The 24,963-nt window shown below is 37.6% G+C and overlaps 1 protein-coding gene across 3 annotated transcripts in view; it reads left to right on the top strand.

Annotated features, from left to right (window-relative positions):
* Positions 1–19,888, top strand: part of mavs (mitochondrial antiviral signaling protein) — a 36,877-nt gene extending 16,989 nt beyond the window's left edge. Inside the window, exons 4-6 of one of the 3 annotated variants that reach the window (XR_009817959.1) lie at positions 7,451–7,899; positions 11,382–11,979; positions 19,178–19,888. Coding sequence is in view for 1 of the 3 variants with exons in the window: in XM_061987666.1 (XP_061843650.1) it covers positions 7,451–7,899; positions 11,382–11,891 (959 nt within the window). In the remaining 2 variants the exon portion in view is untranslated. Of the gene's footprint in view, positions 1–7,450; positions 7,900–11,381; positions 13,386–19,177 lie in introns of those variants that run through there. The other 2 variants (XR_009817960.1, XM_061987666.1) reach the window with 2 other exon arrangements.
* Positions 19,889–24,963: the final 5,075 nt, after the last annotated feature.

Raw genomic sequence — 24,963 nt, forward strand, 5'->3', positions numbered from 1 at the left:
AAAGAGAGTTCGTAAAATACTTCAAAAAGAGTTCGTCTGGAAATTGGGCAGATCCTGCCATCCGTCCGCTTTGAAGTCGCGGTGGAGTTTCACGAGCCTTCCCCCTGGTAGGCCCCAAAGACAGCTCCCGTCCCCCTGCCAGGAACTCAATGTAATACAAAACTTTTTGTGATAATTTAGAAACAATTATCCTAACAGTTATAGCGCTGGTTCTCAAACCTCCAGAAAACACTATAATGACTAACATTGTAATACAGCATACTTGCCAACCTTCCCGGATTTTCCGGGAGACTCCCGAAATTCAGCGCCTCTCCCGAAAACCTCTCGGGACAAATTTTCTCCCGAAAAACTCCCGCAATTCAGGCGGACCTGAGTGACGTGTTGACGACACACAACAACAGTGTCTACCGTAAAGCAGTTTGTCTGCCGTAAACAGCAATGTTGTGACACTTTTAAACAGGACAATACTGCCATCTACTGTACATGCATATGTGACCCACCCATAATGTGTCACATTTTTGTGTTGATTTATTTATTTTATTTTGTGGTTTGAATTCGTTTTTGGAGCTGTCATTACACATTTATCAGTATTCACATTGGTCAGTAGGGGGCAGTAGGGCGTTTCTTCCCAATTGAACGCTATCACCTGCAGACCGGAAGTGTCTTGTCATTCTGATGAGCGCGACCAGTCTGTGAACAATTGAAACGTCCTGTGTGCTTTTTCCTCCTGTATAACAGGTTAGTTTTGGTGAATCAACTCACTGAATAATATCCATGTGATCTTTATAAGTTTAAGCACACATTCTGATGGTGGAGCCTAACTCTAAAGTGTTTGTGAGTTGTAGTTTGTAAATGAACACTGAAATTCAAGTATTTATTTTATTTATATATATATATATATATATATATATATATATATATATATATATATATATATATATAGCTAGAATTCACTGAAAGTCAAGTATTTCTTATATATATATATATATATATATATATATATATATCTCTTAACCACGCCCCCCACCACGCCCCCACCCCCCACCTCCCGAAATCGGAGGTCTCAAGGTTGGCAAGTATGTAATACAGTAGCGTGGTAGGCCTAGGTATTCATTATTTATTTAGCAAGTATATTTATTATTTTTGGCCACTAACATTACGCACAGTTTGAACAGTAACACTGTGTTTGAATATTGAACCAAGTGATTCTTTGGCGTACAGTTCCAATATATGATGTGCTCTCTACACCAGATCTGGGCAAATTAAGGCCCACATCTGGTGGTAGCAGGGGTGTATAATGTAGCCCGGAAGAGTCAGGGCTGCATGGGATTCTGGGTATTTGTTCTGTTGTGTTTATGTTGTGTTAAGGTGCAGATTAAGCTTTTCAATCTGGCCCGCCGGACATTCCCAAATATTTGTTTTTATAATTTTTAAGATGTAAAGTGTAGCTGCCATTATGATGTGCGGTGATGTTTTCTAATTACCATAAGTCTTGAACTATACCAGGGGTCGGCAACCCGCGACTCCGGGCTCTTTGATCACTCTGATGCGGCTCAGCTGCATACTTGCCGACCCCCCCTGATTTTCCTGGGAGACTTCCGAATTTCAGTGCCTCTTGCAGAAAATATATTCTCCCATTTTCACCCTTACACTAATAATAAGGGCGTGCCATGATGGTACAACATTTAGCACCCTCTACAATCTGTATAAACAGCGTGCCAGCCCAGGCCCTTGTTAAATGCATTTTCTGCTCGCACATATAAGTGACAACAAGGCATACTTGGTCAACAGCCACACAGGTTACACTGACGGTGGCCATATAAAACAACTTTAACACTCTTACTAATAATGCGCCCAGGGCCGGCCCGTGGCATAGGCCGTATAGGCAAATGCTAAGGGCGCCGTCCATCAGGGGGCGCCACGCCAGTGCCACAAATGTTGGAGAAAAAAAAAAAAAAAAGTTGGTACTATTATTTCTAAATACAAAAAATAATCTCACGTTAATTAAAATGCAAAGTAAAGCCTATTTAATAGAAATATTATTTGTTACAACATTACGCCCCCCCCTCCTCCCCCCGCACGGTGCGCCCCCTCCCTTCCCGTATCATGACTCTTTTTGGACGTCACCACATCAAAAAATCAACACAAGATGTCAAAACGGCCAAAACTGTCAGGTGCCCAAGGAAGAAAAAAGAGAAAAGAAGAGTAGAAACGAGAAAAGACAGAAGTAGCAGGTAGGTAACGTTAGCCTACATGAAATTATTTGTCTGTTACAGAATGTGATAGTAACCTGGCTTTTTAGCATTAAGCTAATGCTACATGATTCGGCAATTGCTAATCAATAAATAGCTAGTTCTGTTTTAACGTCGGGTTAATATTGTGGAGGGGGCTAAATTGTTATGGAAAATAATAATGTAACGTTAGGTAATTACAGTACTCCCACCTTACATTCCTCAGGGACATTTGTATTAGATCTTTTAAGCAGGTGTTTTTTGTTTACATTGTTATTGCCTTCTGGTTAGCTAATGTTTGCCCTGCAGGTAATAGTCACTTTTCCACCCCTTTATATATTAGGTATAGTTGTAAGTAAAAAAAAAAGAGGTCAAAGACAAAGCTATTCGGGTTCTTGTGAGTATATACACTTCACTGCCGATGTGGGGGGGGCGCCACCTAAAATCTTGCCTATGGCGCCAGATTGGTTAGTGCCGGGCCTGAATGCGCCACACTTTGAACCAAAACCAAACAAGAATGACAAACACATTTCGGGAAAACATCTGCACCTTAATACAACATAAACACAACAGAACAAATACCCAGAATCCCATGCAGCCCTGACTCTTCCGGGCTACATTATACACCCTTGCTACCACCAAACCCCGCCCCCCTGCTCCCTCACACATCTGTGCGTCGGTTGAGGTGGGCGGGGTTTGGTAGCGGGTGGGGGGGGGGTGTATAATGTAGCCAGGAAGAGTTAGGGCTGCATGGGATTCTGGGTATTTGTTCTGTTGTGTTTATGTTTATGCAGATGCTCTCCCGAAATGTGTTTGTCATTCTTGTTTGGTGTGGGTTCACAGTGTGGCGCATTATTAGTAAGAGTGTTAAAAGTTTTTTTATACCGCCACCGTCAGTGTAACCTGTGTGGTTGTTGACCAAGTATGCGTGAGCAAGCAGAAGCCCCATACAACGTGTGGCTGGTTGTTGTGGGCACTAAATACTGAACCATCACGGCACGTTCGGGGAAACAGTTGCCTTGAAATTCGTAGTCTTCCGGAAAAAATCAGGAGGGGTAAGTATGACGCTGTCAAGCGCCATTCATATAAAACTTGCGGGCCACATTAACATTCAATTTTCATAATAAGGTGTGAGCCACGTGTCTGAGACCCTTGGTTTATACATAGCACAAAGCAATAAAAAAGTGTTATTTAATTTTAAATTTCAAAAGATTTTTGTGGCTCCCATTGTTTTCTGTAATTTGTGAAACTGGTCAAAATGGCTCTTTGACTGGTAAAGGTTGCCGACCCCTGAACTATACAAAGTATTTCAATGGTTGGAATCTGCACTTTTGCACGATATTTTAGTGACTAGTGTTGTCCTGATACCAAGATTATTTCCATACTTTTCCGTACTTTTCGATACTTTTCTAAATAAAGGGGACCAGAAAAAATTGCATTATTGGCTTTATTTTAACACAAAATCTTAGGGTGTGGCGGACCGGTACTTTTCAGAGGCGGTGTGGTACCGAATATGATTCATTAGTATGGCCAGGCCCGGCCCTAACCAATCTGGCGCCCTAGGCAAGATTTTAGGTGGCGCCCCCCCCCCACATCGGCAGTGAAGTGTATATACTCACAAGAAACCGAATAGCTTTGTCTTTGACCTTTTTTTTTTACTTACAACTATACCTAATATATAAAGGGGTGGAAAAGTGACTATTACCTGCAGGGCAAACATGAGCTAACCAGAAGGCAATAACAATGTAAACAAAAAACACCTGCTTAAAAGATCTAATACAAATGTCCCTGAGGAATGTAAGGTGGGAGTACTGTAATTACCTAACGTTACATTATTATTTTCCATAACAATTTAGCCCCCTCCACAATATTAACCCGACGTTAAAACAGAACTAGCTATTTATTGATTAGCAATTGCCGAATCATAATGTTGTAACAAATAATATTTCTATTAAATAGGCTTTACTTTGCATTTTAATTAACGTGGGATTTTTTTTTGTATTTAGAAGTAAATGGATGGATGGATGGAGTACCTACAATGTTTTTTTTGTTTTTTTTTCTCCAACATTTGTGGCACTGGCGTGGCGCCCCCTGATGGACGGCGCCCTTAGCATTTGCCTATACGGCCTATGCCACGGGCCGGCCCTGATGGCGGTGCTATACTAATACCTGTATACCGTACAACCTTACTAGTTACTATGGTAATCTACGCCACAGCAGGTCAGACGAGGCACCAAGCAGTGTTTCCACAGAGTGTTTCCAGAGCCTGAAATGTGGGTTTCAGGGACAGACGCGGAAGGAGATTTTTACAAGAAAGTTCTAAAGCTTAGTGATGTATCACATATATCAGATTGTAGATGTTTTTTGTTTTTTTTACACTTCACATTGATATTTTGCTTTTAGCTCTTATTTCCAAAATTGTGTACACTATAGAGATGCGCGGATAGGCAATTTATTTCATCCGCAACCGCGTCAGAAAGTCGTCAACCATCCGCCATCCACCCGATGTAACGTTTGATCAGAACTGCACCCGCCCGCCATCCGCCCGATCTAATATAGATGATGCAAGGCATTAGTGAGCCTGCCAACTACTCCGGTTTTCCCGTAATTCGTACGGTTTTCATCAACCTATTCCGGGTTTTTCATTAATTTAAAAAAAAAAAAAAAGGGTGAAAACTACGCGAATTGCACCTTGTGCAGACAAGATTTTTCGATCGGACACGGAGGAATTAGCGATGTAAAAGACCACGTTGGGACAAAAAAACACAAGTCTAATGCCGTTGCTAGCGATACAAGTGGAAAACTTTCAACGTTTTTCGTCGCCCAAACAGATTCTTTGGATGTGATAAATGCCGAAGTTTTATTTACGGAGGCAATAATCGAGCATGGATTTCCAATCGCACTGGCTGATCACATGGGACAGTTAAATGTTTGTCATGCAACCTTTAAAAATCATTACGCGGTGATCGCGGTCCCAAAAATAAACTTTTCTTGCATGATAATGTCCAGAAAAATTCGCTTTATATTACTATAGAGTCCTTTTAACGAATGAGTTTGATGGTTTATCACAAACCTTAAATGAAAGAAGTCCTTTGTTCTCCTGCACCATGGCCTTGCTTCGTGTTTGGTGCGCAAGCTTTATAACCTCACTGAGGTTATAAAGCTTTTGCCTATTAAAGAAAGGAGACTGATCCAACGCAGCACAGACTTTCGCGTGCCACGCTGTCACGACCCAGACGCACACCAGTGCGCAATCATATGGGAGCCGCGCTGAGCGCACCTCCAAGCGCGTCTCGCTGCCGGCGACGGCCGGGTATGGGCCCGACGCTCCAGCGCCATCCATTTTCAGGGATAGTTGATTCGGCAGGTGGGTTGTTACACACTCCTTAGCGGGTTCCGACTTCCATGGCCACCGTCCTGCTGTCTATATCAACCAGGGTGAGCCCCACCCCTTTCGTGAGCGCACTGCGCGCGGAGTGACCCCTGTTACGCGCCCCCGGCAACAGGTGTGGCGGGCAGGTAAGCTGCGCGGGCGGAGCGCGCGGAGTGACCCCTGTTACGAGCCCCCGGCCACGGGGGTGGCGGGCAGGTAAGCTGCTTACCTGCTGCGCGTGACGCCGGCCGCGGCGAAGGCGGACGAGGCGGGGTGTCGGTGCGGTGGGCGCGGTAGTGACCCTGGACGTGCGTCGGGCCCTTCTCGCGGATCGCCTCAGCTACGGCTCCCGGTGGGGCCCTCTCGGGGGAAGGGGCCTCGGTCCCGGACCCCGGCGAGGCGTCCCTTCTCCGCTCCGTAAAAGTGTCCATCTCTTTTCTTTTCTTTTCTTCTGTTGTGGCATATGCTGCAGGTGCCTGCTCGTTTTTCGTATGTGGGTAACAACATTTAACTATGTATATATATTTCCCAATTGGTTTAACTGCCACCCGCAAAAAAAAAAAAAAAAAAAAAAAAAAATATATATATATCTAATTAATCCACCCGACCCGACCCGCGAGCGGATAAAATCTTATTTTTTTAAATTTCATCCGCCCGATCCGCGGATAATCCGCGGACTCCGCGGTTGTGTCCGCAAACCGCGCATCTCTAGTACACTACTAAATTGGGGTCTTATGGCCACTTATGTGGACACTTATACTGCCATCTGGTGGTGTCAGAAGAGTATAACATACAATGGAATTCCTAAGAAAAAAAGTGTAAAAATAAGAATCGGCATGTAACTAAACATGAAGTACACATTTGTGTACTTATAAGTACATCATATTAAAAGATGATTTTTAGTTTTTTATTGTAATTAGGGTCCAATACGCCCAAATAGCAAAGAGAAATAAAAAAAAAATTGCATTATTGGCTTTATTTTAACACAAAATCTTAGGGTGTGGCGGACCGGTACTTTTCAGAGGCGGTGTGGTACCGAATATGATTCATTAGTATCGCGGTGCTATACTAATACCCGTATACCGTACAACCCTACTAGTTACTATGGTAATCTATGTCACAGCAGGTCAGACGAGGCACCAAGCAGTGTGGGTGGGGAGCGTTTCCACAGAGTGGTTCCAGAGCCTGAAATGTGGGTGTCAGGGACAGACGCGGAAGGAGATTTTTACTGGAAAGTTCTAAAGCCTAGTGATGTATCACATATATCAGATTGTAGATGTTTTTTGTTTTTTTACCCTTCACATTGATATTTTGCTTTTAGCTCTTATTTCCAAAATTGTGTACACTACTAAATTGGGGTCTTATGGCCACTTATGTGGACACTTATACTGCCATCTGGTGGTGTCAGAAGAGTATAACATACAATGGAATTCCTAAGAAAAAAAGTGTAAAAATAAGAATTAGCATGTAACTAAACATGAAGTACACATTTGTGTACTTATAAATAAGTACATCATATTAAAAGATGATTTTTAGTTTTTTATTGTAATTAGGGTCCAATACGCCCAAATAGCAAAGAGAAATTAAAAAAAATTGCATTATTGGCTTTATTTTAACACAAAATCTTCATATGTTAATATTCAGGGTTTTATCGTTCATAGAAAAAAAATTAATTCCATTCCGTTTTTAAGGCGGTCTGTCATAACATTTTTAGCTTTATTGTCAGGTTTTGTATTAGTTCTCCTAGACCCCAGACACATTTTTTTCTCTAAATTTAGCCCCCGAGTCAAAATAATTGCCCAGGCCTGCTCTTCACTGTAGTAATACATTGTTTGCATTGCCTTAGACTCCAACCCCAGCTCTCCTTCGCCAGCTGCGGAGGTGGCGAACGTCCATCCAGCTTCAGACGATCTTCACCTCCCCGTGCCCGAGACCAGAGCAGGTCACAGCCAGGCCGCCACACCCCCTCCGGAAACTGAAGCACAGCCTGAAGCTTCTGCGCTGGCTCCCGCGCCGGCTCCCGTGCCGGCTCCCGTGCCGGCTCCCGTGCCCGCGCCCGAGTCGCCCCCTAAGCCCGACCGAGCGTGTCTTCAAGAGAGCGCCGAGCCGTCTCCGGCTCGATCCGTGCCGGAGGAGACCTCTCCGTCCGACTTCCTGGTTGTTTTGCACCCTGACCAAGTGCCAACTGAACAGAGCGACGTGGTCTCAGACGTGACCCCTGATCAGCCCCCCGTGCAGAAAACCGACCCTCGGGTGGAAGAGGTCGTCACCCTGGAGGCAGAAGAAAATTCCCAGGTGAGAAAACTCTTCATTCTGTTTGTTGTTAGGACTACAATGATTAATTCCTGCTACTTTAACCCGAGACCAGGAGGGTCTTCACTTTTTGACTGGGGGGGCCACATTGAGCTTAAAACATTTGGTCATGCGACTACTACCTTGTTTACTTCCGTGATGACCTGAATGTTTTTTTAACCTCTAAAGGCTTAGTGGCCACATGCGTGGACAGCACCTTTTAGCTCTTATTTCCAAAATTGTGTACACTACTAAATTGGGGTCTTATGGCCACTTATGTGGACACTTATACTGCCATCTGGTGGTGTCAGAAGAGTATAACATACAATGGAATTTTTAAGAAAAAAAGTGTAAAAATCAGAATTGGCATGTAACTAAACATGAAGTACACATTTGTGTACTTATAAGTACATCATATTAAAAGATGATTTTTAGTTTTTTTATTGTAATTAGGGTCCAATACGCCCAAATAGCAAAGAGAAATAAAAAAAAAAGCATGTAAACAAACAGCTTGGACCTTAAGAGGTTATCAATCTAAAATGCGGGCAAACATGGATAAGTGTGGAGAGGGTGTTTTGCATTTTTCCCATCATGCATTGTAATGGTCAGGGTTTAGTGAGCGTGACGCCAAGGATGCAGAGGAAGCTCAGGCGACGACCGTTTGCTAAACAAAATGAGACAAAGAAGCAAAAAAAACATGTCTTTCTGTGGCAGCGTCAGAGAAAGTTGTACGTGTAAACAAACTACGGTGAGTTCAAGGACCGCTGATAAAAACATTGCTCGCCAAATACTCTCATCGGTGAAGCATGTTTAGTATAAACAGTGGGAATTTCTAACAAGTAGGTTTGTGTCATGTTTGTCCTCCTACAGAAACTATATTCAAACAAAAATTATATTTTTTCCCCCTCATCTTTTTCCATTTTAATACATTTTTGAAAAAGCTCCAGGGAGCCACTAGGGCGGCGCTAGAGCCTGTATGGAAATATTAATGTTCAGTCACACATTTAGAAGTGTTCTAAAAAAATGAATTAAAAAAAGCTAAAAACAGATATATTTATTTAAATACAAAACATTGTGTTGTAGATAACAAAGCATATTATTATTATTTCTATTTGTTTAAAATGTCATCTTTTTCTAATTTTTTCTGCTCTATTTTTCTTACATTTTTACTGTTATTATTTTAGATGTGATTAGGACAAAGCTGCAAACAATGGGAGACCGGGCTTTCTGCTCCGCCGCTCCCAGTCTGTGGAACGCTCTCCCTGACCACCTGAGGGCACCACAGACTGTGGATTAGAGATGCGCGGTTTGCGGGCACAACCGCGGATTATCCGTGGATCGGGCGGATGAAATGAAAAAAAATTAGATTTTATCCGCGGGTCGGGTCGGACGGTTGAAATAAAAAAAAAATTAGATTTTAAATATATTCAGGCGGGTGGCAGTTAAACCAATTGGTAAATATATATACATAGTTAAATGTTGTTACCCACATACGAAAAACGAGCAGGCACCTGCAGCATATGCCACAACAGAAGAAGAAAAAAAAAAGAGATGGACACTTTTACGGAGCGGAGAAGGCCCCCGACGCCTCGCCGGGGTCCGGGACCGAGGCCCCTTCCCCCGAGAGGGCCCCACCGGGAGCCGTAGCTGAGGCGATCCGCGAGAAGGGCCCGACGCACGTCCAGGGTCACCACCGCACCGACACCCCGCCTCGTCCGCCTTCGCCGCGGCCGGCGTCACGCGCAGCGGGTAAGCAGCTTACCTGCCCGCCACCCCCGTGGCCGGGGGCTCGTAACAGGGGTCACTCCGCGCGCTCCGCCCGCGCAGCTTACCTGCTCGCCACCCCTGTTGCCGGGGGCGCGTAACAGGGGTCACTCCGCGCGCAGTGCGCTCACGAAAGGGGTGGGGCTCACCCTTGTTGATAGCAGGACGGTGGCAATGGAAGTCGGAACCCGCTAAGGAGTGTGTAACAACCTACCTGCCGAATCAACTAGCCCTGAAAATGGATGGCGCTGGAGCGTCGGGCACATACCCGGCCGTCGCCGGCAGCGAGACGCGCTTGGAGGTGCGCTCAGGCGGCTCCCATATGATTGCGCACTGGTGTGCGTCTGGGTCGTGACAGCGTGGCACGCATTGAATGTCTCTGCTTCATTGGATCAGTCTCCTTTCTTTAACAGGCAAAAGCTTTATAACCTCACTAATGCCTTGCATCGTCTATATTAGATATATAACAACGGGCGGGTGCGGGCGGGTGCGGTTCTGATCAAATGTTACATCGGGTGGATGGCGGATGGTTGACGACTTTCTGATGCGGTTGCGGATGAAATAATTGCCTATCCGCGCATCTCTACTGTGGATGCTTTTAAAAAAGGTTTAAAAACCCTTCTTTTTGAAAAAGCCTTTTTTTTTAGATATATGCATACTAGTTTTAGCTATTTGGATGTTCTAGTTTTTATTTATTTTTTTATTTTTATTATCTTTTTTATTTTTATTTTTTTTAATACACTGTAGCACTTTGAGGTTGTTTACTCAGTGTAAAGTGCTTTTTACAAATAAAATATATTATTATTATAATTATAATAATTATTATTATTATTATTATTATTTGAAAACACTCAACTTTTTAAATTTCAGCAGACACATTAGGTATTTGCACAAAGTATCACTTTTTCAAATCGGCGGTATAGCACATCACTATGTCGTTGATCAATCAATCAATCAATCAATGTTTATTTATATAGCCCTAAATCACAAGTGTCTCAAAGGGCTGCACAAGCCACAACGACATCCTCGGTACAAAGCCCACATAAGGGCAAGGAAAAACTCACCCCAGTGGGACGTCGATGTGAATGACTGTGAGAAACCTTGGAGAGGACCGCATATGTGGGTAACCCTCCCCCCCTCTAGGGGGGGTTGATTCTCTGGAATACATCAAAAAATAGTGAAGTCCGGCCTCCTGGTCCTTGTTTTTTTGGGGGGGAAATCTGTCCCTCAAAACAGTTAGGAGTACTACGGAACAGTACTTTTGTTCTCTCAAGAACAGTATTGGTAGGTAGGTCTTTATTGTCATTGCACAAGTACAACAAAACTTAGTTTTCAGCACATGAGATGAGACAAACAAACCGTGTACAGGGTTACAGAACAGGAACGCTGATGGCTCGCCACAAGGCGCCCCGTAAAAGATGGGAAAAAGGTCAACGCTGGGGGAGGATGAGTAAAAAGATACAATCTAGACTGGGCTCCTAAGTGGGGGAAAAAAAAAACCCATAGCAAAGCATATGTACATATTACAACATACATCTCTAGACTTGCAACAGAGGGGAGGGAGTGCGGGGCTACAGTGGTAGGCTGCAGCTCTTCAGGTACTGCCCAGCCATCCATCACCCCTAAAGGATTTGCGTCAAGGATAGGGGGTGGGGTATATTTTTTGTGGATGCGTCCGCCCTCGATGAGTGGGTTTTAAAGGCTGTGTTCTGATGTCCAAGGTGTGTTCAGTACCTGATGCCACGCCGACCGAAAGTACATCCGTGAGCTGCGCCCTCCCTGGGGGACTGAGCCTGCCCTGCCCACTTCTCAGCGCCCAACCGCCGACCACCTACTCCACCTACTCGGGCAACACGGACCGTCTGGAAATCAGCGACTTTGCACAAGGAGAGACGAGCACCGAACCCGAGGAAAACCCCCCGGAGGAAGAGGATGTGCGGGTGCACGTGATGCACGTGACCCAGCAGCCGTCGCTCCTCGACCTCGACGGCAACGGCGCCGAACCCAAGGAAAACCCCCCGGAGGAAGAGGAGGCGCGGGTGCAGCCGTCGCTCCTCGACCTCAGCGGCCAGAGCGTCGGCAACGGCGACGCCTCCAAGGACGGCGCCCCCGCCGCCGAGGAGCCGGCGAACCCCTCCTCCGGCAGGCTGAGCGCCAACAGCAAGTACATCCTGACGGCTCTGGGCGTGGGCGCCGGCGCACTGCTGATGGCGTGGAAGTGGAAGCATTAAGGTCCGGGGGCGGTGAAGGAAGCGTGCCTTATTGTTGTGGCTCGTCTCTGCAGGTGTGTCTTTCAGCAGCTCACCTGTCCGGTTTCAGGTGAGTTACTGCGTGCGTATTAGAAATGTTTCCCAAGCACTTTGTCCTTGAGGCTGGTGGCCGCCAAGCCTTGTCGCTATTATCTTTATTTATTTGGACATAAATGCATCTTATGTTAAGCTAGCATAGCTATTATCAATTTAATAGTCACTTTAAATTAGCTTCCTTCCATCTTAGCATTTTTTAACATTAAAGTAGAACCTGTAAGGCAGGGGGGTCAAAAATGGTGTACAGGGTTACAGAACAGGAAAAGATGGGGAAAAGGGTAAAATGCTGGGGAAGAAGATGAGTAAAAAAATACAATCTAGACTGGGCTCCTAAGGAGTTGGAAAAAACCTCCATGCCATGCACACATAAACATGAGTAGGGGCCCTGGAGGTCGACTGCTGCTATAAAGCGCTGCCAACCGTCCATCACACTGAAGGGGAATCAAGCGGTGGTGAAGGTGTGGGGGGGGTTTGTATATGCCCATTGTCTTGGGTGTGTTGATGTAGTGTCCATAGGCCTGGGGACGTTCTGCGTGCAAGCAAAAGTTCCACTCCAGGTGTCGTCGAGGAGGGAGGGAGGTTAAAAGCGTCCATCATTGAGGTGTCCTCGGGGGGATGTTTTCAGAACAGCCTGCTCCTGTTGTTGCATCAAGGCCATTCGAGGGAGTCAAATCGTAGATTAGGATTTTGTTTTCCCGAGAACAGACATTTCAATGGCTTGTCTGTTCTATTCCCATGGGGACAATCATATCCAATTTTTCCCCTTTCAACCAGCTTTTTCCATGATGTGATCCATCTTGCGATTCAGTTCAGTTTTCTACGCTTTGTTTAGATTACTGGATTTGTTTTACGTATAATGTAGAGGAAAGAAAAATAATAATTGTACTGTAAAATATACATAGGTTTGTACTTGAAATGGCATGAAGGTACCACTGTTTGTTTGTTTTACGGTAAACAACTGGCAGCTCATTTGCCAGAATTTTACCATAACATTTACAGTGTCTTTTACTGTAAATAGACAACCGCTTTTCTACAGTAAAATTCTGGCAAGTGAAAATAACTAGATTGTACAGTGTATTAATGGTATAACTCTACCACTGTTTTTTTTTTTTCAATTAAAAAAAACTAGCAGCTCAGTTGCCAGAATTTTACAATAACATTTACTGTTTGTTTGGTTTTTACTTGAAATAGAAATGTTTTTATGGTAAAATTCTGGTAAGTGAACAGCCATTGTTTTGGGGTTTTTTTTTACCGTAAAAACAGCTGTAGATTTTATAGTGTATACGTGCAAATGAAAAAACGGTACCACTGTTTTTTTAAATAAAGCTCAGTTGCCAGAATTTTACTGTAAAAAAAAATAGTAAAATGAGCTGCCATTTTTGATTTGGCGTTAAAAACAACTACAGATTTTATAATTTATTGATGTAATTGGGAAAAAAATGGCAGCTCATTTACCAGAATTTTACTACTACTACTACTACTACTACTACTACTAATAATAATAATAATAATAATAATATATTTTATTTATATAAAGCACTTTACATTAAGTAAACAACCTCAAAGTATTAAAATGAAAATAAATAAATAAATAACAATTAAAAATTAAAAAGATAATAAAAAAATATACTAAAACACTTACTTTTTCTTCTTCTTTTTTTAACTGTAAATGAAACTTTTTTTAACGGTACAATTTTGGCAAGGTCGCTGCCATTTTTGGGGGGGTTTTACAGTAAAAACAACTTCAGATTTTACAGCTCAGTTGCCAGAATTTTACTGGGAAAAAAAATAGTAAAATGAGCTGCCATTTTTGTTTTGCCATTAAAAACAACTCCAGATTTTATAAAGTATTGATGTAAATGGGGAAAAACTGGCAGCTCATTTGCCAGAATTTTACTAAAACACTTATTTTATTTAAATTTTATTTTTTTTACTGTAAATAAAACGTTTTTTACGGTACAATTTTGGCAAGGTCGCTGCCATTTTTTGGTTTTGGTTTTTTTACCGTAAAAACAACTTCAGATTTTACAGCTCAGTTGCCAGAATTTTACTGTAAAAAAAATAGTAAAATGAGCTGCCATTTTTGTTTTGCCGTTAAAAACAACTACAGATTTTATAAAGTATTGATGTAAATGGGGAAAAAACTGGCAGCTCATTTGCCAGAATTTTACTAATAATAATAATAATAATAATAGATTTTATTTGTATAAAGCACTTTACATTGAGTAAACAACCTCAAAGTGCTACAGTGTATTAAAAAATAAAATAAATAAATACAAATTTAAAATTAAAAATATAATAAATAAATATACTAAAACACTTACTTTAAAAAAAAAAAAAAAAATGTAACTGTAAATGACAAAACATTTTTTTACGGTACAATTTTGGCAAGGTTGCTGACATTTTTTGGTTTTTTTTTTTTTTACCGGAAAAACAACTTCAGATTTTACAGCTCAGTTGCCAGAATTTTACTGTAAAACAAAATAGTAAAATGAGCTGCCATTTTTGTTTTACCGTTAAAAACAACTCCAGATTTTATAATGTATTAATGTAAATGGGGAAAAAACTGGCAGCTCATTTGCCAGAATTTTACTACTAATAATAATAATAATCAATTTTATTTGTATAAAGCACTTTACATTGAGTAAACAACCTCAAAGTGCTACAGTGTATTAAAAAATAAAATAAATAAATACAAATTTAAAATTAAAAAGATAATAAATAAATATACTAAAACACTTACTTTAAAAAAAAAAAAAAAAAAATGTAACTGTAAATGACAAAACATTTTTTTACGGTACAATTTTGGCAAGGTTGCTGACATTTTTTGGGTTTTTTTTTTTTACCGGAAAAACAACTTCAGATTTTACAGCTCAGTTGCCAGAATTTTACTGTAAAAAAAAAAAAGTAAAATGAGCTGCCATTTTTGTTTTGCCGTTAAAAACAACTACAGATTTTATAAAGTATTAATTTAAATGGGGAAAAAACTGGCAGCTCATTTGCCAGAATTTTACTACTACTAATAATAATAATCAATTTTATTTGTATGAAGCACTTTACGTTGAGTAAACAACCTCAAAGTGCTACAGTTTATTAAAAAATAAAAAATAAAATAAATACAAATTTAAAATTAAAGATAATAAATAAATATACTAAAACACTTACTTAAAAAAAAAAAAAAAAAATGTAACTGTAAATGACAAAACATTTTTTATGGTACAATTTTGTAAAGGTCGCTGACATTTTTTGGGGGGTTTTTTTTACCGGAAAAAAACCTTCAGATTTTACAGCTCAGTTGCCAGAATTTTACTGTAAAAAAAAAATAGTAAAATGAGCTGCCATTTTTGTTTTGCCGTTAAAAACAACTACAGATTTTATAAAGTATTGATGTAAATGGGGAAAAAACTGGCAGCTCATTTGCCAGAATTTTACTAATAATAATAATAATAATCAATTTTATTTGTATAAAGCACTTTACATTGAGTAAACAACCTCAAAGTGCTACAGTTTATTAAAAAATAAAATAAATAAATACAAATTTAAAATTAAAAAGATAATAAATAAATATACTAAAACACTTACTTTAAAAAATAAATAAAAAATGTAACTGTAAATGACAAAACATTTTTTTACGGTACAATTTTGTAAAGGTCGCTGACATTTTTTTTGTGTTTTTTTTTTACCGTAAAAACAACTTCAGATTTTACAGCTCAGTTGCCAGAATTTTACTGCAAAAAAATAATAATAAAATGAGCTGCCATTTTTGTTTTGCCGTTAAAAACAACTACAGATTTTATAAAGTATTAATTTAAATGGGGAAAAAACTGGCAGCTCATTTGCCAGAATTTTACTACTACTAATAATAATAATCAATTTTATTTGTATGAAGCACTTTACATTGAGTAAACAACCTCAAAGTGCTACAGTTTATTAAAAAATAAAATAAATACAAATTTAAAATTAAAAAGATAATAAATAAATATACTAAAACACTTACTTTAAAAAATGTAACTGTAAATGACAAAACATTTTTTTACAGTACAATTTTGGCAAGGTCGCTGACATTTTTTGTGTGTTTTTTTTACCGTAAAAACAACTTCAGATTTTACAGCTCAGTTGCCAGAATTTTACTGTAAAAAAAAAATAGTAAAATGAGCTGCCATTTTTGTTTTCCCGTTAAAAACAACTACAGATTTATAAATATATTGATGTAAATGGAAAAAAAATGGCAGCTCATTTGCCAGAATTTTACTAAAACACTTATTTTATTTTTTAATTTATTTTTTAACTGTAAATAAAACGTTTTTTACGGTACAATTTTGGCAAGGTCGCTGCCATTTTTGGGTTTTTGTTTTTTTTACCGTAAAAACAACTTCAGATTTTACAGCTCAGTTGCCAAAATTTTACTGTAAAGAAAATAGTAAAATGAGCTGCCTATTTTTGTTTTGCCGTTAAAAACAACTACAGATTTTATAAAGTATTGATGTAAATGGGGAAAAAACTGGCAGCTCATTTGCCAGAATTTTACTAATAATAATAATAATAGATTTTATTTGTATAAAGCACTTTACATTGAGTAAACAACCTCTGCTACAGTGTATTAAAAAATAAAAAATAAAATAAATACAAATTTAAAATTAAAAAGATAATAAATAAATATACTAAAACACTTACTTTAAAAAAAAAAATGTAACTGTAAATGACAAAACATTTTTTTACACTACAATTTTGGCAAGGTTGCTGACATTTTTTGGGTTTTTTTTTTTTACCGGAAAAACAACTTCAGATTTTACAGCTCAGTTGCCAGAATTTTACGGTAAAAAAAAATAGTAAAATGAGCTGCCATTTTTGTTTTGCCGTTAAAAACAACTACAGATTTTATAAAGTATTGATGTAAATGGGGAAAAAACTGGCAGCTCATTTGCCAGAATTTTACTACTACTAATAATAATAATCAATTTTATTTGTATAAAGCACTTTACATTGAGTAAACAACCTCAAAGTGCTACAGTTTATTAAAAAATAAAAAATAAAATAAATAAATACAAATTTAAAATTAAAAAGATAATAAATAAATATACTAAAACACTTACTTTAAAAAAAAAAAAAAAAAAATGTAACTGTAAATGACAAAACATGTTTTATGGTACAATTTTGTAAAGGTCGCTGACATTTTTTGGGTTTTTTTTTTTACCGGAAAAAAACCTTCAGATTTTACAGCTCAGTTGCCAGAATTTTACTGTAAAAAAAAAAATAGTAAAATGAGCTGCCATTTTTGTTTTGCCGTTAAAAACAACTACAGATTTTATAAAGTATTGATGTAAATGGGGAAAAAACTGGCAGGTCATTTGCCAGAATTTTACTAATAATAATAATAATAATCAATTTTATTTGTATAAAGCACTTTACATTGAGTAAACAACCTCAAAGTGCTACAGTGTATTAAAAAATAAAAAATAAAATAAATAAATACAAATTTAAAATTAAAAAGATAATAAATAAATATACTAAAACACTTACTTTAAAAAAATAAAAAATGTAACTGTAAATGACAAAACAGTTTTTTACAGTACAATTTTGGCAAGGTCGCTGACATTATTTTGTTGTTTTTTTTTACCGTAAAAACAACTTCAGATTTTACAGCTCAGTTGCCAGAATTTTACTGCAAAAAAATAATAATAAAATGAGCTGCCATTTTTGTTTTGCCGTTAAAAACAACTACAGATTTGATAATTTATTGATGTAAATGGAAAAAAAATGGCAGGTCATTTACCAGAATTTTACTACTACTACTACTACTAATAATAATATATTTTATTTGTATAAAGCACTTTACATTAAGTAAACAACCTCAAAGTACTAAAATAAAAAATAAATAATTAAAAATTAAAAAGATAATAAAAATATACTAAAACACTTTATTCTTTTTTTTTTTAAACTGTAAATAAAACTTTTTTTTACGGTACAATTTTGGCAAGGTCGCTGCCATTTTTTTTTTTGGGGGGGGGGGGGTTATCGTAAAAACAACTTCAGATTTTACAGCTCAGTTGCCAGAATTTTACTGTAAAAAAAAATAGTAAAATGAGCTGCCATTTTTGTTTTGCCGTTAAAAACAACTACAGATTTATAAATATATTGATGTAAATGGAAAAAAATGGCAGCTCATTTGCCAGAATTTTACTAAAACACTTATTTTATTTTATTTTTTAATTTATTTTTTAACTGTAAATAAAACGTTTTTTACGGTACAATTTTGGCAAGGTCGCTGCCATTTTTGGGTTTTTGTTTTTTTTACCGTAAAAACAACTTCAGATTTTACAGCTCAGTTGCCAGAATTTTACTGTAAAAAAAAAAATAGTAAAATGAGCTGCCATTTTTGTTTTCCCGTTAAAAACAACTACAGATTTATAAATATATTGATGTAAATGGAAAAAAATGGCAGCTCATTTGCCAGAATGTTACTAAAAATAATAATAATAGATTTTATTTGTATAAAGCACTTTACTTTGAGTAAACAACCTCAAAGTGCTACAGTGTATTAAAAATAAAAAATAAAATAAATAAATACAAATTTAAAATTAAAAAGATAATAAATAAATATACTAAAACACTTACTTTAAAAAAAAAAAAAATGTAACTGTAAATGAGAAAACATTTTTTTACGGTACAATTTTGGCAAGGTCGCTGACTTTTTTTAATTTATTTTTTACCGTAAAAACAACTTCCGATTTTACACCTCAGCTGCCAGAATTTTATCGTCAAAAACAATGGTACTGTTTTCCAGTAAAATGGTGTAAAAAAAATGGTTTCAAAAAATCTATTGTCATTTTTACAGTGAGCTGTTGGATGGATAACTTGATATGAAATCATAAGTCAAGCATATACAAAGTATTTATTTATATTTGAACCAAAATTGTTGCAAAGTATTTATTCTGTTATTATTGAGAAAATATGCCATTGAATAGAGTACATGTATTTTTTTCCCCTGTCAAAATGGAAAGAACGAATATATTTAGGGAGAAAAGATAAAGTACTTTATTAACACATTTAGGGGTTTTCGAGGGCCGAAGACAATGAAGATCAGACCTTGAGTTTGACACCTGTCCTAAGGTTCCAATTTCCTCATATTTCAAAACATTTTCTCTCCGAAAATGATGAAATAATCAATCCATCCCAGCTGCGTCTTGTATGGCCATTGTTGTTCATTCCAGCTCTGACTTCTAAGATGTCCAACAAAGATTCTTCATCGGTCCAAATCAGCCCCAAAGGTACTAAAGGGGACTTTCCACGGGAGCACGGGTGCTGGGGAAAAATCTGTTGTAAGTGTTCTAAAATATTTGTGATCAGGTAACCCAGTCCATTGTGAATACTGCTGTAAATAGTGCAATAAAACATCAAGGAAATAATGCACATTTTTATGTTTTGCATCATGGAATTTTTCTGTTTTCTCAGCATTGAAGCAATGTTGGGAACTTGTTCAATTATTAGCAACTCAAACCTAACTGTGGAAGTCTCCACAGATACGCACGTCAAAGTACATGAGCGTACAGATTTGACAACGGGTTTAATGTTTTTCACCACAACCATCAAATATTACGTTTTCTTCCAGGACTTTCCAGTCTCTCTCCAAACTTCCTGCCTCTCCCGCACCCGGCCGCTCACTCTTAAAGACAACAGGTGATTAGATTAACACGTACCACCTGTGAAATCTAATCGCCTGCCAGCTGTGTCTCGCCGTCAGCACATGCCCCCGCCCCTACCCGATGGCGCTCGTCCTCAGCACCACAGACAGCGGCGGTAACTTTGCATCATGGACATTAACATTGAAACAACATGATGTTAGACAACATACTTGCCAACCCTCCCGGATTTTCCGGGAGACTCCCGAAATTCGGCGCCTCTCCCGAAAACCTCCCGGGACAAATTTTATAGCCAACATTCACCAGGAGATGGCAACAGACAAACATAGATCACTCTATTACATTCCTCCCCTTTTAGAAATGTAGAAGTTACTCTAAATAAATAAACCCAACCAAAAAATGCAGCAGCTCGATTAAAAAACTGTACTTAAGCCACATTTTTTTCTTTTTTTTTTTAGTACTGAACTCTTAACCCTCATTTGTAAAAAAATAACATGCTTATTATACAAACAGTATTTGTACACCTTTAACACAGATTTTTATACTGTCTTCAGAGATTCAGTTTTTTTTGGTGGTACTCGAAACCTTTCTGGGTACCTGCGAAAGGGTGTTCAGCATGGTTAGAAAAATAGTGACAGAGAATAGAACAAGGATGGACAATTCAACCCTTAACTCAACAATGAGTAGATGAGTGTTATGTGTGTGTATATGTGTAAATAAATGAACACTGAAATTCAAGTATTTCTTTTATATATATATATATATATATATATATATATATATATCCCCTCTTAGCCCCGCCCCAACCACGCCCCCCACCCCCAACCTCCCGAAATCGGAGGTCTCAAGGTTGGCAAGTATGTTAGACAATGTTTAATCAATGTTGGCATCTGAGGTTGTTTTGACTCTTGAATTTTGGTCATTTCCCAACCAATATTCTACAACACAAATACAACATTGAAACAACATGCTTTTTGACGACGTTTAATCAATGTTGGGTTCAAGACGTTGTTTTGATCATCGAATTGTGGTTGTTTCTCAACCAATATTCTACAACACAAATACAACATTGAAACAACATGTTTTTTGACGAAGTTTAATCAATGTTGGGTTCAAGACGTTGTTTTGATCATCGAATTTTGGTCATTTCTCAACCAATATTCTACAACACAAATACAACATTGAAACAACATGCTTTTTGACGACGTTTAATCAATGTTGGGTTCAAGACGCTGATTTGATCATCGAATTTTGGTTGTTTCTCAACCAATATTTTACAACACAAATACAACATTGAAACAACGTGCTTTTTGACAGCAATTCTGAGGTTGATTTGACTGTTGAATTTTGGTCATTTCACAGGAGGGTATTCTACAACACAAATATAACGTTGAAACAACATGTTTTTTGACAACGTTTATTCAATGTTGGGTTTTGACGTCGTTTTGACCATTGAATTTTGGTTGTTTCTCAACCAATATTCTACAACACAAATACAACGTTGAAACAACATGCTTTTTGACAACGTTTATTCAATGTTGGGTTCAGACGTTGATTTGATCATCGAATTTTGGTCATTTCCCAAACAATATTCTACAACACAAATACAACATTGAAACAACATGTTTTTGATTATGTTTAATCAATGTTGGGTTCAGACGTTGAAATGACCGTTGAATTTTGGTCATTTCCCAACCAATATTCTACAACACAAATACAACATTGAAACAACATGCTTTTTGACTACGTTTAAACAATGTTGGATTCTGAGGTTGAGTTGATTGTTGAATTTTGGTCATTTCCCAACCAATATTCTACAACACAAATACAACGTTGAAACAACATGCTTTTTGACGACGTTTAATCAATGTTGGGTTCTGAGGTTGATTTGACCGTTTAATTTTGGTCATTTCCCAACCAATATTCTACAACACAAATACAACGTTGAAACAACATGCTTTTTGACAACGTTTAATCAATGTCAGGTTGTGACGTTGATTTGACCGTTGAATTTTGTTGATTTCCCAACCAATATTCTACAACACAAATACAACATTGAAACAACATGCTTTTTGACAACGTTTAATCAATGTTGGGTTCTGAGGTTGATTTGATTGTTGAATTTTGGTCATTTCCCAACCAATATTCTACAACACAAATACAACGTTGAAACAACATGCTTTTTGACGACGTTTAATCAATGTTGGGTTCTGAGGTTGATTTGACCGTTTCATTTTGGTCATTTCCCAACCAATATTCTACAACACAAATACAACGTTGAAACAACATACTTTTTGACAACGTTCAATCAATGTTGGGTTCTGATGTTGTTTTGACTATTGAATTTTGTTAATTTCCCAACCAATATTCTACAACACAAATACAACATTGAAACAACATGCTTTTTGACTACGTTTAATCAATGTTGGGTTCTGAGGTTGATTTGACCGTTTAATTTCGGTAATTTTCCAACCAATATTCTACAACGCAAATACAACGTTGAAACAACATACTTTTTTGACTACGTTTAAACAATGTTGGATTCTGAGGTTGAATTGATTGTTGAATTTTGTTAATTTCCCAACCAATATTCTACAACACAAATACAACGTTGAAACAACATGCTTTTTGACTACGTTTAAACAATGTCAGGTTGTGACGTTGATTTGATCGTTGAATTTTCTTAATTTCCCAACCAATATTCTACAACACAAATACAACATGCATTTTGACTATGTTTAAACAATGTTGGATTCTGACATTGATTTCACCATGGAATTTTGGTCATCTTCCAAACCAATATTCTACAACACAAATACAACGTTGGAAAAACATGCTTTTTGACGACGTTTAATCAAAGTTGGCTTCTGACGTTGATTTGACCGTTGTTATGCTACAACACAAATACAATGTTGAAACAACATGCTTATTGATTATGTTTAATCAATGTTGGATTCTGAGGTTGATTTGATTGTTGAATTTTGGTCATTTCCCGACCAATATTCTACAACACAAATACAACGTTGAAACAACATGTTTTTGACGACGTTTATCATTGTTGGGTTTTGACGTCATTTTGACCATTGAATTTTGGTTGTTTCTCAACCAATATTCTACAACACAAATACAACGTTGAAACAACATGCTTTTTGACAACGTTTAATCAATGTTGGGTTCTGATGTTGATTTGATCATCGAATTTTGGTTGTTTCTCAACCATTATTCTACAACACAAATACAACATGCTTTTTGACGACGTTTAATCAATGTTGGGTTCTGAGGTTGATTTGACCGTTTAATTTTGGTCATTTCCCAACCAATATTCTACAACACAAATACAACGTTGAAACAACATGCTTTTTGACAACGTTTATTCAATGTTGGGTTCTGACGTTGATTTGACCGTTGAATTTTGGTGGTTTCTCAACCATTATTCTACAACACAAATACAACATTGAAACAACATGCTTTTTGACGACGTTTAATCAATGTTGGGTTCTGAGGTTGATTTGACCGTTGAATTTTGGTCATTTCCCAACCAATATTCTACAACACAAATACAACGTTGAAACAACATGCTTGTTGACGACGATTATTCAATGTTGGGTTGTGACGTTGATTTGACCATTGAATTTTGGTTGTTTCTCAACCAATATTCTACAACACAAATACAACATTGAAACAACATGCTTTTTGACAACGTTCAATCAATGTTGGGTTCTGATGTTGTTTTGACTATTGAATTTTGGTTGTTTCTCAACCAATATTCTACAACACAAATACAACATGCTTTTTGACGACGTTTAATCAATGATGGGTTCTGATGTTTATTTGATCATTGAAATGTGGTCATTTCCCAACCAATATTCTACAACACAAATACAACGTTGACACAACATGCGTGTTGACGATGTTAATCAATGTTGGGTTTTGACGTTGTTTTGACTATTGAATTTTGGTTGTTTCTCAACCAATATTCTACAGCACAAATACAACGTTGAAACAACATGCTTTTTGATTATGTTTAATCAATGTTGGGTTCTGAAGTTGATTTGATTGTTGAATTTTGGTCATTTCCCAACCAATATTCTACAACACAAATACAACGTTGAAACAACATGCTTTTTGACGACGTTTAATCAATGTTGGGTTCTGAGGTTGATTTGACCGTTTCATTTTGGTCATTTCCCAACCAATATTCTACAACACAAATACAACGTTGAAACAACATGCTTTTTGACAACGTTCAATCAATGTTGGGTTCTGATGTTGTTTTGACTATTGAATTTTGTTAATTTCCCAACCAATATTCTACAACACAAATACAACGTTGAAACAACATGCTTTTTGACTACGTTTAATCAATGTTGGGTTCTGAGGTTGATTTGACCGTTTAATTTCGGTAATTTTCCAACCAATATTCTACAACGCAAATACAACGTTGAAACAACATACTTTTTGACAACGTTCAATCAATGTTGGGTTCTGATGTTGTTTTGACTATTGAATTTTGTTAATTTCCCAACCAATATTCTACAACACAAATACAACGTTGAAACAACATGCTTTTTTGATTACGTTTAAACAATGTTGGATTCTGACATTGATTTCACCATGGAATTTTGGTCATCTTCCAAACCAATATTCTACAACACAAATACAACGTTGGAAAAACATGCTTTTTGACGACGTTTAATCAAAGTTGGCTTCTGACGTTGATTTGACCGTTGTTATGCTACAACACAAATACAATGTTGAAACAACATGCTTATTGATTATGTTTAATCAATGTTGGATTCTGAGGTTGATTTGATTGTTGAATTTTGGTCATTTCCCGACCAATATTCTACAACACAAATACAACGTTGAAACAACATGTTTTTGACGACGTTTATCATTGTTGGGTTTTGACGTCATTTTGACCATTGAATTTTGGTTGTTTCTCAACCAATATTCTACAACACAAATACAATGTTGAAACAACATGCTTTTTGACAACGTTTAATCAATGTTGGGTTCTGATGTTGATTTGATCATCGAATTTTGGTTGTTTCTCAACCATTATTCTACAACACAAATACAACATGCTTTTTGACGACGTTTAATCAATGTTGGGTTCTGAGGTTGATTTGACCGTTTAATTTTGGTCATTTCCCAACTAATATTCTACAACACAAATACAACGTTGAAACAACATGCTTTTTGACGACGTTCAATCAATGTTGGGTTCTGATGTTGTTTTGACTATTGAATTTTGGTTGTTTCTCAACCAATATTCTACAGCACAAATACAACGTTGAAACAACATGCTTTTTGACAACGTTTAATCAATGTTGGGTTCTGAGGTTGATTTGATT

This window comes from Nerophis lumbriciformis, linkage group LG26, assembly GCF_033978685.3.
Source record: "Nerophis lumbriciformis linkage group LG26, RoL_Nlum_v2.1, whole genome shotgun sequence".
In the NCBI taxonomy this organism is placed as follows: domain Eukaryota; kingdom Metazoa; phylum Chordata; class Actinopteri; order Syngnathiformes; family Syngnathidae; genus Nerophis; species Nerophis lumbriciformis.